At 36.7% G+C, this 17,195-nt stretch overlaps 1 protein-coding gene across 2 annotated transcripts in view; it reads right to left on the minus strand.

Annotated features, from left to right (window-relative positions):
* The window catches only part of ctdspla (CTD (carboxy-terminal domain, RNA polymerase II, polypeptide A) small phosphatase-like a), a 60,533-nt gene that overhangs the window by 18,479 nt on the left and 24,859 nt on the right, over window positions 1–17,195 (minus strand). The window contains exons 2-4 of one of the 2 annotated variants that reach the window (XM_079806887.1): window positions 11,962–12,119; window positions 7,961–7,993; window positions 3,495–3,596 (exon numbers count right to left, since the gene is read on the minus strand). In XM_079806887.1, the coding sequence (XP_079663013.1) occupies window positions 3,495–3,596; window positions 7,961–7,993; window positions 11,962–12,119 (293 nt within the window). The remainder of the gene's footprint in view (window positions 1–3,494; window positions 3,597–7,960; window positions 7,994–11,961; window positions 12,120–17,195) is intronic. The other variant, XM_079806888.1, reaches the window with a different exon arrangement.

A 17,195-nucleotide genomic window follows, 5' to 3' on the forward strand; every position in this document is an offset into this window, starting at 1 on the left:
TACACTTAATGGCAAACATTGCACTGATCTGCTGGACTGAAATAAATAAACAATATTTCGTTGATTAAGCTTATGTATTCAGTCATTATTCAATGGTATACTAAAAATCCATGTCTCACTGTTCTCAGGTCAAATATTTATATGCAATTAAAATGCGATTAATTTCGATTAATTAATTACAAAGCCTCTAATTAATTAGATTAATTTTTTTAATCGAGTCCCGGCCCTAATAATTACTGTCAGTCATCACAATTTCGAGAGTGAATCTTATATGCAGATGGGTCTATGTATTGAAGCGTGTATGTGGCCGCTTGTCAAGACTGGAAAACAAAAGTTTTATTCAAATTCAGAATTACTGTATATTATATAATTTTTTTATATCGCCTAGATAGTACGCAAAGAGCGCTCCCTTTATAATCACTAAAAGCTGTCACTTATTCAATGAACGTGATCTCACAAAGTTCCGTTATATTAATCAGTGAAGCTGACGACACAATGAATGTCTTATTTTCATTATATCTACACTTTGTTAGAGAGGATTTGCACACGTGCAGAACTTGACAAAAACTCGAGCGGTGAGTGGATTCTACCTGTGATTGGCCATTGCGTTCAAGAAATCAACAAACATGTCTGTTATTGGCTACATTACTTACCAAAGCGAAAACACGTTGGAAATTTAATCATTTGACGTGCACAACTACAGACTCATTTGAGTGAGAAAATTGCACACTATTATCAAGTCCTTCTCCCTCGGCCCGGAGGGCGGCACAGTGATTTCCAAGGGGTCCATGGCTATGCCCCCCGATCCCCCCTCTGGTGCCGGGCCTGGTTTTGTGTGTTTTTCGCGGCATTCGCGCTAAAAACCAATGATGCCTCTCAGTCATTTTCCCACTCAGAGGGCGTAACCGCAGTCACTCCGTCCGGTGACGTCATGTGCATACCCTCTATAGCAGTGGTCAGCAACTGGCGGCCCGCGGGCTAAAATTGGCCCGCCAGCAATAATATCTGGCCTGCGCCCGCAGCCAGATTATTTTGATAGCGGCTGGTGCTGAAATAGATCTGTCATGATAGTGTAACGGAGGCCAGCTAGTGACAACTGTGCAGGTAAATCTCACTGCTGTGACTGTAACCGTGACAAACGCTAGAGGTCGCAGCCTTTAGCCTCCTTGTTAGAGCGTCCGACTCCCATGCGGGTCGGGTTCGCACACCGGTTGAGAGATTACAACAACAGTTGCTCATAATCAATTTCTCTTTAGTGATTTTGATAAAAAGTACGAGAACGTTTATTTTGGGATGAATTGAGAGCTTTTAATTTGAAAAGTTCTGAAAGACATTCAAAATAGTCTGTGGAACGGATCGCTAGACACGCCTCTAAAATAACCGTCATGAAATGTGTGGTATGATAAAACGAACAGTGAACCATGGTAAACCAGGTAGGATGAACGCAGTTGTATTTCCATTCTTCTTTGTATGCCCTATTTTTGCTGTCGACTTTCCTCTTTAGACTCTTTGATAGTGTAATTTTCTCTCACCGGCTAGCTGAAATGTTAACATCACTGCACACGACGTAATCGCGTACCTCCAGCAGGCAAAAAAAAAAAAAAAAAATGCAGTTTACTACGTGAGGATGACAAGGAATAATTCTGAGTGTAAAAGTAGGCTACGCCAAATAATTATTACTATAAGTTAGGCTCCATTGTGTAACAAGCAAATTAAAATACACATTTATTATTCACAATAATAATTCACAAACATGCCATTAATGGGCTTATTCAAGTCCTCTTTTTTTTGTTTTGTTATTTTTATCTATCCGCATTTCCCATGTATGTGTGTTTTAGCAAGGCGGTCTGTGTTGCAAGTTGGTGAATGAAGATACTTAGGTTACGTGTCCCTACTGCTTTATTAATTTTTTACAGAGTAACAGCTCACTACCAGTTACAGAAGACACTGTAACAGTATGTCAGCAGGCAATTCTAGTTGCATTTTTTATCAATTAATTTCTTAAATTATCCCTTGACTATGTTCTGGCCCGCCATCTAGAGGCAAATTTACTTGCTGAGCTGACCCCCGGCCCCACTCTGTAGAGTTTGCTAAGCTAACAACACAACTCTCATGAAAATAAGGCAAATATTGTGTAATCATTAATCAATACTTGACAGGTAATCGATACTTGTCAGTACTGAATGAAATGCGTGTATTTATAATCGACTCGTCAAAATCAATACAAAAAAAACACATCCACTCAAAAGAGCTTGTGGGCAGGCTCTCTCTGCAAGCGCACTGCACTTGCAATGAAACGAATAATTCAGAAATAGGCTATATTACTCCATTTTAATATTGATAAAGATAGGCCTAGATACCGAGTTACTGAAACACTCTTTGTCTTAAAATACACTTGTTAGTTCACATTGAGTTGACAGTTTGAAAGTTTTTGTTTCCTTTTATTTATTTTCAAGATCTGAGGTGAATTATCCATTGTCGCTTTCAATGTGGCTATAAAGGGCATGCAAAATTATATTTAAACTCACATTAGACACTTTTAACAGTAAATAAAGAGTAGACATAGAGTAGGCTACCTGAGATTATCATACTTTGTGTTGTTGTTCCATACACAACGTCAGAAAAATTGAACCCGTTTCTAAAAGAGAATCGCAGCATATCGCCGTTGTGGCTGGTTAGGACCAAAACTCTGATCAACATGGGAAAGACACCTTTTATCGCGTGACGTGCCATCGTACAGTCTGGTTAGATCAGGATATGGTGTTAAGATTGAAAATATGTTCTAAGGATGTTTTGCAAGTTATGAAAACATTACTTCTGAACATTCCCTCAACATTCAAACCGTCCAGTTTTTTTTAATGTTTTAAAAACTTTTTTTGGTTATGAGATTGTTAAGGGAACATTCCATTTTATCATTTTGCAAACATCATGGGGAAGTTACTTTTCAATGTTCTCTGAACGTTCTGAAACAAACAAGTAGCAACATTTAAAAAACAACTAAGACGTTTCAGAAAAAACAATTCCATGAGTGATGTATAAAAATGCTAACATTTTAAACATTATTAAAACAAGATAACTCTGAACGAATGTTCATTTAATGTTACTGGAAGAAAGTTGGCTCATAACTTTGAGAGAACCTATCTGGAACATTAGCAACATTTCTGAGAAGGTTTCTTGTTAGCTGGGGTAATGCATTCTGTGATTTCCCTACGGAACTAAATTTAGCCAAAACTAGTTGTCTTAAGAGGTAAAATAATTAAGATGCCTACTTTTTTGAAAACACCTTAAAAGGCTCCCTATGTAGGCAGCTAACTAGGTTTTGGAACACAGCAATAGTCGTCTTGAACTCTTTAAAAGCAAGTCAGCCAGGCAATGGTTTCCAAAGTAAATCTGATTAACAATCAGTTTTATCAATATGCCATGCATTCACTGATATATAAAATACAATAAAATAATTGTAGTATTTGTGTTTGTACATGTGTGTGCACAAGTACCTTGAAAGAGCTGTGCACAAGGGTCTCGTCCAGGTCAATGACCACACAGTTCTTGCCGTAGTCATTAATGCTGACCTCAGGCAAGAGGCATTTGGCTGGAGGCTGGAGGAAATACAGCACAGATGAATACAAGCAGGAGAGGAGAGCAAACAAGCAGTTCAATAGAGCATAAAGATGCATGCTTATCATATCAGCCAGACATTCTGAGTAATAATCAAAAGCTACGGTCTCTCCTCCTCTAATGGTACACAACATGCACTAGAGATTCTTCTGTTGTTGTTCAATACAAATCCCAAATGATGTGCTGGGAACGGGTGCTTTTGGATAACCTTGAAACAATGATCATAGCTCTGTGTTAAAGTGACTGGCTCGGCATCACTGCCAAGTCATGTCGTCTAAGCACAAGCCGCCTCTATAGATGGTCTGCCAGTAACTGGAAAGAGATGTCCTTTACTAAATCTGACCTGATGGGAGGCAGATGGACTTGCCTAAGAGGCAAAACACACTCATACTGACACATATCCGAAGATGCAAGCAAAGTCATACACAGCACATGCATGCATGCATAATAAATGTACATTCATGACAGTAATATGCCTAATATTCTTTACATTTGCATTTCAGAATGAGCGTGGAAGAAAGGCCATGGAAGTCATGGATGATTTATCTGCGCCAGTATGAATCGGAGTCATCCATGACCATTCACTGGTGATATCAGATTTGTACTATTAGCAATTCTAAATCACATTAAAGTGGAATTAATTATTTATACATTTCATAATTACTCCAGCATGTTCAAGTATATAAATGTGACATATCAAATATGGAACAAACATCTCAGTGTAGGACCTAGTGCTAGAAAATGGAGTTTAATATCATTGTCCCATTGACTTATATTGTTCTTAAAGGGGAAGCATGCATTTTTTTTCTGTATCAAATTAGACAACCATAAGTTATTCATAGTTTAAATTACCCCCCCCCCCCAAAAAAAAAACGTTATGTTATGACCAATAACAAATACATGGCTGATATTAAAATTCTATACTATTTAGTATAAATTAATTAAAAACAAAACACTAAAAACTAACAAGTGTATTGAGGCATTGCAACATTAAAAAGTACAGTTTTAAAGAAAATAAATATTTATTTTGAGATTTTCCAGAAAAGATATTTGCATTATTAATCATTAGTGTATAAAGATTAACTTTAAGTGAGCGTTAGATGACGGTAAAAGTAATTTAAAATGTGAAAAAAGGGGAAATTAAAACAATTAAATATACAATATCGATTAATACTAATAAATTCAATGTACAAATTATTTTTGCGGGGTTTGGCATCACAATCGGTCCCCACATGGATACACAAACAAGACCACACACACACACACACACACACACACACACACACACACACACACACACACACACACACACACACACACACACACACACACACACACACACACACACACACACACACACACACACACACACACACACACACACACACACACACACACACACACACACACACACACACACACACACGGTCAAATGTATACATGTCCCATGAGTTCATGCAATTACATCATTACAGTAACTCTATGGTTATTGCTTTAACCATAATTGTAGTCTCATGCTGTGTCAATCAATCCAAGCATTCATTGAATGGCTTTCAAATGCTTTACATATTATCACTTGCTTGCACTATGATTATTTGTTTGCTTTGAGTGAAGAATGACAGCCAGCGGTTTGTGGTTCTCTAAATTCCCAACTTAACCTTTGCCCCAAATCCAGACACTTTCAAAATGCATTAGAGAGAAGATTTTGAAAGTTTGACATCATGCAGTTGACAATTTTAGTCATTATTGTCCGCCAGTGAGAGCGGGAGGATCTGGAAGCAGGCAGTGAGACATTCCCAGCTGTCATCTTAGAAAACACCCGAGGTTTGATTACAATTACTGTGAGAATTAAAACTCCTGCCAGCATTTTCTCAGCATGGATGCTGAGTTTTTTGCTGAGCAGGCAGAGGTAGGTGGACTGTGTGTGTCAGGATTTGGGTCTCCCCTATCTCAGGCCCAGCGTGAAGGCCTGGATCAGATCAGCAAACCTCTCTGCACGCTCTTCCTCTAGCAGGTGCAGTGTGGGATGGATTTGACTCTCTGAGACTGCTGTTGTCCTCGAGTTCAGCTAATTGTTATCAACAGTATTATGACAGTAAAACATCATGAAATCGCATCTGAAATGCATTCAAAGGGATAGTTCACCCAAATGAAATGTATGCCATCATTTTCTCACCCTCATGTCCTTCCCCAAAAGTATGACTCTTATGTGGAACGCAAAGGAAGTGAAATTTCAGTGAATGAAAGTCAATTTGGTCCAATCAGTTTGTTTAGGACAGTGTTTCCCAACCTTTTTTATAAGTAAAAAACCCCACAGCACTAAAAAAAAAAAAATAATAATAATATTTATATATATATATATATTGTGTAACAAAATTACACAAACATGCATTGCAAAAGTAGTACTCACATATAATGTGAAACGAGCTTTAAGGCACAATATGTAAGATTTTTGGATTAAAATATCCCAAAACACTAGAATAGTGTTATAAATTTGGTTGACCTGTGTACTTACATTATCTCAAATGTTTCCAAGAATGTTTAAATCCAAAGAAATAAGCAATTTTAACCAGGACACGGACCGCCTATCAATGACATCATACCCGCGTTACCCTCGATTTTCGTTTTATTTTGAAGAAACCATGGAAACACCAAAAACACAGAAAACTAATAATTTTTATATAGTTCAACACAGTTAGTCTTATTGTTTAAATCTTGTTTTCTTGATTTACCGCCAGCAGCCATATCACCCTGTAGCCCAAGACTGCTTTCCTACTGAAGCTAAGCAGGGTTGAGCCTGGTCAGTACCTGGATGGGAGACCTCCTGGGAAAACTAGGTTGCTGCTGGAAGAGGTGTTAGTGAGGCCAACAGGGGTGCTCAACCTGTGGTCTGTGTGGGTCCTAACGCCCCAATATAGTGATGGGGGACACTATACTGTATCAAGCATCTCATGATACAAAAGATGAAGCGCTATGCACAGGTTATTTAAAACGGTAGGCTATATTTACTTCAACTAGATGGCAAATAACAGACTAAGACTATTCTCCGCTCTTCAAATAGAAAAAATGTTAGCCTTTATATGGACACAGTGTTTGTATGGACAAAAGCCGTTCTTACGCAAACATCAGTTCTTTATTTACTCTTGCAAACAAGCAGAGATCTCCAACTGTGTGCAGGACTTCATTCTAAATGGAGGCGGGGTGGAGTTATGAGGTTTGACTGACAGTTTGAGGAGCCAATAGAGTTACAAGGTTTAGTCACAAACTCTTTTAAATGCTTTTTATTTGTTAAATATTTGTAAAACTCACATACAGACGTAAAGGATGACCAATAGCAAGATGACCGTAAAAAATTACCTTTTTTATGTAAAGAAAATGTTTCGGCCTGACAGCGATGATATATTCGTATTTGTAGCATTTTCATTTTACTTATTTTTTGTAATTTTATCATTTCCCATGGCACACCTGACCACCTGCTGGTTGGGAAACACTGGTTTACGATTCGACTGACTTTCACTGTATGGAAAAAAACTGTTGAAAAATTCTTCCAAAAATCTTGAACAGGTACTTTAGAATGACAGAATTTTCCTTTGTAGGTAAACTGTCCCTTTAACTTTATAAATTCTACATTTTGAGTGAAATGGAAATAATAAATGGCAGTTTGGGGATTTGATTTGATATGTTAGGCTATGATATTTTGATATTAATGGTTAATATTTTTCTCACACTTGCTGCTTTGGTTTTGTCAGCAGAAAAACCATATCAAAGGCAGTTATTATATTTTGATGAAAAAAACTTTTTCTCCCCCTTTAGAATAATATGCAATTATGTGGACAATAAGACCAAGGACATTTACTGAAAGTACTGATTTCGATCAAAACATTCTGATGAGATTTGAGCTGTGCGTGAACGTTTTCTGCAAATAAAAGTAAATGCAGGAAAGGTTTGCACTGCATGAATGTACGGGCCATTGCACAATGTATTGCTGTGGACTGTAGGCTAATGTTAAATGATATTAAAATAAATAAACCAAACAATATATAGACTTGTAAAGCCTTTTTGTAATATCTATTCAATGTATTTGTCACAATAACGTAATGTCTTTGAATAATGCTCATGTAATTAATTAAATTAAAATGTTTAATCAATTGACAGCTTGCGTTTTAAATCCTTCTGTCATTTACGCACAATATCTGGCTGTTTTCCAAGATACTGCTTTTTATTTTTTATGTAATCTAGGAGCTAAACGCACCACAGAAAAAAACAAAGCCAGGCAGCTTTTTCTCAATAGAGAAAATATATGCATAAGCATGCAGGCAAAAAAAAAAAAAAAGATAATACATACACTGGGAATAGGGATGACCTGGACCTGATCACACTGAGAAATAAAACCAGACAGAGAGAACAAAATGGGAGAAAGAGAATCATCAACAAAAAAAGAACACAAAAAACAACAACAAGCGCAACAAACACAACACTGTAAAAGCAAAAATCGCAACAGATATTATGAACAGTTGTACATTGTTACTACATGACTAAGACACACACAGACATGCTGACAAAAATCATATCCTTGTACACAGTGTAATCTTGCCAGGATTCTCTATGTGAGGGCTGGAAAACACATGGGTTCCATTTAAAGTATCTGTGGGTCTAAAACATGGCAGCAAATGTAAAATGGCAGGACATTCCTCAGCAGATTGCGAGTCATTTACAGGCAAACATTCACAGTAACGCGATCTGATTCAGATCCATTTATAGCTGCCTGTACCTGCTTTGGCAACACACATGAGTGTTTGTGGAGCGCCGTGGTTTAAAGTTTCACCACAGACAGTGAGGTCATTTCACACGGTACACTGCCCAGCGTGTGTGTGTGTGTGTGTGTGTGTGTGTGAGTGTTTGGATATGTGCAAGAGACAGAAAGAAAAAGAACAAGAAAGAGAGTGAGGGGTAAATACACTTAACAATCGTCACTAAATGGGCTGAAATAATTCTACACCAAGAGTATTTGAAAGTGTTCCTTGGTAATATTGTGCCAGTGTTCTTAGAGATAAAAGAGGAATAAAGCGAGTAGTATTCAGCCATGTCATGTGATCTGAACACGGTGGTCCCCATGAGGTGGTCTGCTCCATATAAAATAAAATAAAACAGCTTTTATCAGCTTTTATTATGAGTGTGCTTGTGCAAAATAAAATAATAAAATAAAAATAGCCATTAAGTGGCCTAGCATGACAAGTCATGACTGCATGGTTGGGAGCATCAGACCAATGGCAACAATGAGCAATTAAAAGCTTATTAAGATGATTTTAGGAAAAAAGCCTGAAAAACAAATACAATCACCAGTAATGTGATTTAATGGTTTATCACTTTTGACCAATAGATGGCGCTGTGACCAAACTGATGTGGTGTAGTCAGAGTAAGGTGACAATGACACATGCAAAGTTTGGTGTCAAAAGAGCCTCAAAGTGTCATTTTGGCATCATACCATCAACTTTGTTGATGCGGTATACGAAAACGGCTTCATCTATCAACACAAAATCCATAACTTTTTTTCCGTCAGATATGAAGATTAAACTATTCGAATTTGCGGTCTAGGAGGATTTCGAAAAAGTATTTTTTTTAAAGAAAATTAAAATGGCGGACAGGACGTTTGGCTCACTATGGAAACATTGGTATCAATGTTATCTGCATGACCAAAGGAATCTATTAAGACCAGATCAATACAATAGGCTAATTAAAACAAAAATTATTTGCAATTTTTACATTTCATTATAACTTTTGCCCCGAAAACTACTGTCAGGGCATGGTGACAAAGACACATACAGAGTTTCGTAACGATACTCCTATGCGGTTGTAAAATATAGCATTTCGCGACAAAATTTTAAATAGCCGATGCCCAAAATAGCTGAGAACGGTTTTGTTATTCGAGAACAGTTTGACGAATCAACTTGAATTCCATAACTTTTTGTTGGCATCAGTGTTAATTTTGACTAAAATGCCATTTAGTTTTAGTCATATTTTAGTCACCTGAATAGTTTTTAGTTTTAGTCTAGTTTTAGTTGACTAAATATCACAAGATATTTGTTGACTAAATGTACATTAGAGTTTAGTTGAATTGTAATGTATTAATTGAGTATTCAAGCACTACATAACCGACTGTTACATGAATACATGTCAAAACTGACAGTTTGACATAATTGTGTTTTTGACATAAAAAATACGCGAAAGAGAGCTCAATTCAATTGTTAAAAAAAAAAAAACATCTATATCGTTTTTATAATTTTTGTTAATTTCAAGTAATGAAGAATTTTTTGTGGTTTTAAGAAACTATTAAAACCCTGATACTTTATTGAATAATGTGTCAAATACTGTTCTTAGTCTTTCCTCCTTACTATGAATTAAATGGGAATGAAATTAAATACAGTTTATTGTGTAACCAAAAACGTATATATAGCGCGTGACTTTTAATTATAAACAAGCTTGAAATACACTAGGACTCTTATTTTGAAATGTCTGCACCTTACAATTGCAGTTGCAGCTGCTCATTCAAGTTCAGATGAGGGAAATGTAATATGCATTGTTACAACCGTCTAAATCACATTACTATATAAACATCGTAAAGTAAACATTGTCATCATTCCTCAGCATAGTTCATAAACGATTAGCTGGCATAAATGTGTGCTATTCATTGATTACGACCCGCTCTGAAGCGCTGTCGCGTGAGTCTGTAGAAAGCGCAATAGCGCCACATTTTCCCGTGGTTAGATCTGCACGTTACAATTCAAATGTGCGCATCTATTACACAGGACATCAGTACTGACTGGATCTCTTCCCTAATCGTCCCTCCCTAACATTTTCGTCTCTTTTTTATTCGTTGATGAAAATGACAATAGATTTTCGTCATAGTTTTTGTCATCCAAAACGGGTTTTTATTTAGTTATCGTCTCGTTTTCGTCAGTCAAAAAAGGTAGTTGACGAAAATTATGACGAAAAGTATTCGTCAACTAAATTGACACTGGTCGGCATGGTCTGAAGATGATCTGGTTAAATTTTCATGAAAATCAGAGCAACGGCATAGGAGGATTTTGAAAAAGTACTTCAAAATGGCGGAAACATTTTAATGACGGAAAATTACATCATAGGGTGCAATCGAATCCATTGAATTTTAAGACAAGGAATCAGAGGGGAAAATAATTTTGTTTCTAGCCCTTACGGTTCAAAAGCTATTAAAATAAACGTGAGTGTAAATTTGGACAGTTGGTGGCGCTAGAGGGATTAAGTTAGAGACTCCAAATTCGCTATGGTGACAGTTTAGAGGGTCCTCTATCTATGTGCCAAATTTAATAACTTTCCTACAAGCAGTTCTATGGGCAGCCATAGACTCAAGAGCGGAAGAAGAAGATGGCCCCTAAAAATAAAATAAAAAAAATAGAACGGCCCCTTTATTGCAAAAGAACAGTCATCGAGGAGTCAAGTGTCACTTACATGATATATTTGCACCATCCCTGTGTAACGTTTTATTTCTCAAAGGTTGCTTTTTTATAGAGATTTTCCGTGTTGTGTTTCCTTCAATATCGATTATTTCTCAGATGTTTCTCGTAAAATTAAAATTAATTATTTATCATTTAAAAGGATTTTCCTTTTCCTGCTTTGCATAATTGCTTTAATAAACTGAAAACAGCTCAAAAAACGTGCAAATAAACAACCCTATCAGCATGCGCAACACATTCTTAGTGTTTTCCGCCTTAAGAGTACATAGCAAATTGCAGAAGGGGAAAAAGAAAAAGAAAGAAAAAGAGTGGAAGGAACAAACTGGGCAGCAAGTAATTTATCACACAAGACACACTTTATTGGAATTAAAGAACCAGTTCAGGAATGTGTGTGCGTGTGTGTGTGTGTGTGCGTGTGTGAGAGAGAGAGAGAGAGAGAGAGAGAGAGAGCGAGAGAGAGAGAGAGAGAGAGAGAAAGAGAGAGAGCGTGTGTGTATGTGTGTGTGGAAACTGAAGAATGTGTGTGTGGGGAAGCAGGCCCATCATTTCTAGAACTGGATGGTAAACATCACGGCGGGTTCACCGAGTTCGGAACAGCTGGAAAACTTTGCGGTATGGACACGGGAACAGCGTGCACAGAGCCTGCATTCGGGCGCAGCTCGCAAACAAGAAAAAAAAAAAAACTCAGCTAAACCGAGAGAAAATGAGCAAAGTTTGCTAATAAACAGCCGTTGTTCTGAGCTGACACAACATTAGCAATTCAAACGCTGTAAACTAAACTGTCCAATTTCATGCGTCCAGTGCCGAAGATTTTCACGACGTTAAAGTGTCATTAGAGAAATAAAGGAGGCCTCACCTTTGGAGGGCTGCTGTTCTCCTCGGCAGGTGGAGGGAGGGAGCAGGTCTTGTTGTTGGTGGCTGGTGGTTCCGCATTATAGTCCCGGAAACAGCAGAAGAAGGGACTAAAGATACTTCTGTTCCTGTGTTTCTTTAAACTGCTGTTGGACTGGGAGACTGTGACAGAGAAAAACACACACACCACACGTTGGTCACTCACTGCAATGTACAAACTGTTCAAAACATCTGGGGCTTTACCTTCCCTGCCCTGTAACTTAAAACCTGCCGGCCTCGCATACAGCGCACATTCACGAAGGAGGTCGTAACGAGTGAAAAAACAACGGTCCGTTGGAGTTTGCTTATTGGTTACCGTGTAAAGCACACATGACCGAACAAGTGTGCAAACAACTCCTTTTGTGTATTATGGTACACAGAACGCGTCTCCATGGGCGACTCTGTCACCTTTGCCCCCTGCGCTTGCATGGCTGCTGTTCTGCGATTGCATGCCATGAATACAACTGCACGTCATTGTACACAGCAATATGTCTCAAGTACACTTACACACCCTGCATGAAAAGCTCCCTATTTGGGAAAAAAACGACAAATAGGACATTGTAAATGCTGAATGCGTGAGGAAGACATGGTGGCTCTAAAAATTTTCGAGTCTCTTTGTGTGTAACATCAGGTAAACGGTTTATAGTTGCTATGCAAACATGTGTATAAAAAAAACAGTTTGCACCATCCCAAAATAAAGGAAGAACCTTTCAAAACCAAACCAAAACAAAATAAATAAAACAAAATAAAAGAATAAATTGGAAATAAATACATAAATAAATCAAATAAAATTACCTCCTCTCTATTGTAGAAGAACAGTTTGCAACATCCCAAAATAAAGGTAGAACCTTTCAAAACCAAACCAAACCAAAATAAATAAAACAAAATAAAAGAATAAATTGGAATAAAATGAATAATAAATAAAATAAGTGATGCCCTCTCTATTGTAGAAGAACAGTTTGCACCATTCCAAAATAAAGGGAGAACCTTTCAAAACAAAACAAAACCTAACCTAATCTAACCTATAACCAAACCAAATCCATAAAATAACATACAATAAAAAATACAATAAAAAAGTGATGTCCTCTTTAATGTAAAAGAACAGTTCGCACCATCCCAAAATAAAGGGAGAACCTTTCAAAACAAGACAAACCAAACCAAACCAAACCAAACCAAACCAAACTAAACTAAACTAAACTAAACTAAACTAAACTAAACTAAACTAAACTAAACTAAACTAAACTAAACTAAACTAAACTAAACTAAACCAAACAGGCGTTTTCACACCTGAAAGTCTGCACCAAGGTCCAAACCGAAGTTCATGTTTTGATACATTTTATACATTCGGTTAGTTTTGGTTTGGTTTCACATTGCAATTATGCGAGCGCACTAAAGAACTTTACATGACACACTTGCGTCCACTCGTCATCGGCTGCATCTGGACATTGATTGGTTTGGAAACGGACGTGCGTCTGACGTCAGCGTCTTTGACAAGAGTGAATTAACGGACGCATATCGTTGACACTATTGAACAGTGCGCATTACTTGACTATTTTCTTTTCGTTACGTTTAAAACATTTCAAGCTTTATATACACATATTTCTCATGTTTGTGAGACAAGTAGTCTGCTGAGTTTCGGTTTATTTGATCCAGTTCATGTGCAAAGCATGTGATCGCTCCCTCGATTATTGTCTGCTATAGACTATTTGCTTCTTATTTATTAAATCCAGGCAATTATCTGATGAAACGTTGATTAAAATTAAAGATACAATTGATACAAAACGTAATTCACATTAAAGAAAGGCTTTCTAAGCAAAATCATACAAAATTTCTTTCAAAATCATTTCTGACCTTCTGACATATTGCGCATAGTTTCACTTTTCATAATCAATGTAGCCTAGATTAAATAAAATAAAAAACATTATAATATTTAAACATAAACAGGAACTTCCTGTAAATGGTCTGAAAGTCCGAACCATACAGAAAATGCTTTCACACTAGAAACGAACCGAACCTTTGTTCAGTTTGATCCGGACCGAGACTACCTCTTTTCGTCTGACCAAATTTCGTCTGTTTGGTCCAGACCGTGGTACGGGGGAGGTTTCACACCTGTAATTTTGATTCAGACCAAACTGAAAAGTCCGAAAATCCGGACCAAACTAAACTAAACTAAACTAAACCCAAACCAAACTGAAAAGTCAGAAAATCCAGACCAAACAAGGTAGGTGTGAAAGCGCACTAAACTAAATTAAACTAAACTAAACCAAACCAAACCAAACCAAACCAAACCAAACCAAACCAAAAACTAAACTAAACAAAGCCTTTTGAAGTAACTATTTTGCCCATCTCATAACATTCTGGCTATGCGCACGTATGTGCATGATATTTTGCCCTGCTATTGCAGGAACTACACAAACAGCACAATGAAAAAAATACAGAAAATTTCCAGAGCCACATCACTTGGTTGCACTTCAGTTGACTGTATGACAAAAACTTGCTTTCTATAGGTTTTCTAATGAGGCATGCAGGGCAGGCCAGGTATTGCTGTTGGATGAACAGGTCGCTCTTGACAGCAGCAGAAGTATATGGCAAAACAGGATGGGAGCAAAATAGCATTTGGAAAAAGTGTATTTTTTCTATTTTCTTTTAAATTGAGTAACAATAGGCTCAATCACAGATGATTGAGATGTTGGTCTAGATGCGTCTTACTAGTCATACTGCTGTCTTGTGACCTGCTGCGTTTTAAACTGGCACAGTACAGCTTGGGTTTCACGTTATCCAGGTCAGTCATGAGGGCCAAGTGCTCTCGTTGTTGCAGTAATGCATGTTGTTACTGCAACTTAAACTGGTAACAATCAACCAATTATACACTTTCATTAAATCAGGAACTAGTACAATTTTTGTAGACATGGATCGTGATTTTCAGAGTCCAGCCAATTATTTGTTCATTTAAGCCGGGGTATAGGATAACTTATTCAATTTGCATTTAAAAACTCGGAAATCAAAATTGGGAGTCTCAAACTTTTTGGCCAGGTACAGTATCTCTTGTTCAAAAGCTTTTAAATCTCAGCGTGTCTAACCTCCTTACATAAAGATTAAATAAAAATAAACCCTGTGAGCCAAGCGGGTCTCAATCTCATAATGGAAGAAGCATTAGGGTAATAGCTAACAGCATCTGTCTGATTACTGCTATTGGAAAACACATAAGGTCACAGAGTGCATCAGACCATGAGGAAATCCGCTTCCTGTGGCCCGGTACAGCTTGATGAGGTTGACAAGAACTCAGTCCAGCCCAAGTACATTAGTATTTATGATGATCCCCAAACAACAAGCTTTGACTGGAGCCATTATTAAAGGGTTAGTTCACCCAAAAATTAAAATTCTGTCATTAATTACTCACCCTCATGTCGTTTGACATCTTCGGAACACAAATGAAGATATTTTAGTTGAAATCTGATGGCTCAGAAAGGCCTCCATTGGCACAATGCACTTTACACTCTCAAGACCCATAAAAGGCACTAAAGACGTCGTTACAAAGTCCATCTCACTACAGTGGTTCTACAATAACTTTATGAAGCGACGAGAATAGTTTTTGTGCGCAAAAAAACCTAAATAAAGACTTTTATAGTGATGACCGATTTCAAAACACTGCATCATGAAGCTTAGAAGCGTTATGAATCAGTAAGTCGATTCAGCGGTTTGGATCGCCAAAGTCACATGATTTCAGCAGTTTGTCGGTTTGACACGCGATCCGAATCATGATTCGACTCACTGATTCATAACGCTTCGAATTTTTTATGGGTCTTGAGAGTGTAAAGTGCATTGTGCCAATGGAGGCCTTTCTGAGCCATCGGATTTCAACTAAAATATCTTCATTTGTGTTCCGAAGATGAACGGAGGTCTTACGGGTGTCGAACGACATGAGGGTAAGTCATTAATGACAGCATTTTCATTTTTGGGTGAACTAACCCTTTAACCACCTGTATGAGTACAGCAGGTCACTTCTTATTTTCAAAAGTGACTGCACTGCATGTGAAGTCATTGTGATTTAAAAAGGTGAGATAAAAAAAATTAAATATACGGCCAAAATATCCTTTATCATATGAGAGCCAACATGTACAATATTCAGCATATCTGGGGATGCTGCTCATTTTACATACCAAGAAAATCATAACAGTCAATCATAACAGGTCATTCCTATATATAACTAGGGATGCACCGAAATTAAAATTATGGGCGAAAAATTGTAAAAAAAAAAATTTAACTTAAAAAAAAAAAAGATTTAAGATAATTTTAAAGTTTTTTGTATATTTTATTATTTGACTTTTTAATTAAATTTAATAATTTTACTGAATCTGAATTTAAAAAAATGCAAGCCAATAAAATAAAATAACCACACTATAATTTAAGCTATAACACACCAAAAATTTGACATATAAATATATTGTTTTAATATATCAATAAATATTTTTCTAGTCGACTAGTAGTCATAAATTTAAGCTATTAGTCGACTAATCACACGTTTATATTAATTTAATTAATTATATATGGAGGGGGATGCGTAATATATGCCTATTCTGCTCTCAAGCACACATAAAGCGGCATATATTTTTGGCGGAAAAAGTAAAATGCTATTTTTTGGCCGATAATTTTCAGCGGCCTAAATTTTGGTGCATCCCTATAGAAAACCCTGTTGATTGAAAACGGTAAAACAAAAGTATGACCGTTTCGGTGGAAGAAACATTATGAAATACTATTAATAAAAAAATTAAACTAAATACCACATGAGTGTACAATGTCGACTATGTGCGCGAGATACATAAAAAAATACATAAATAACTAAAACAATTTCCACAACTGCCTCATTTGAGTACACACTGTAAGAGAATAGACATTTTAAATTAGCTTTATAAAAATTAATTCTCAGATATTTTCTTCCTTGAATTTTTTGTTGTTGATGTGAAATCACTGATGTAGATCTTGGCAAGTTTCAGCAAAATTTTAGATATTGTTGAGACAGAACAGGCGACACATTTGAAGTTATTGCTGTCCTCTTTGTTATAAAGGAACAGTCACACAAGTTTTGCACCATTCCAAAACAAAATAAAAACAAAGAGCCTTTAAAAAAAATTACTTTTATTGTGTTTTTTTTTTTTTTTTTAAATGAAAGAACAGTCATACAAGGAGTGTCTATAAACA

Source organism: Gobio gobio (assembly GCF_949357685.1).
Source record: "Gobio gobio genome assembly, chromosome: 23".
NCBI lineage: Eukaryota > Metazoa > Chordata > Actinopteri > Cypriniformes > Gobionidae > Gobio > Gobio gobio.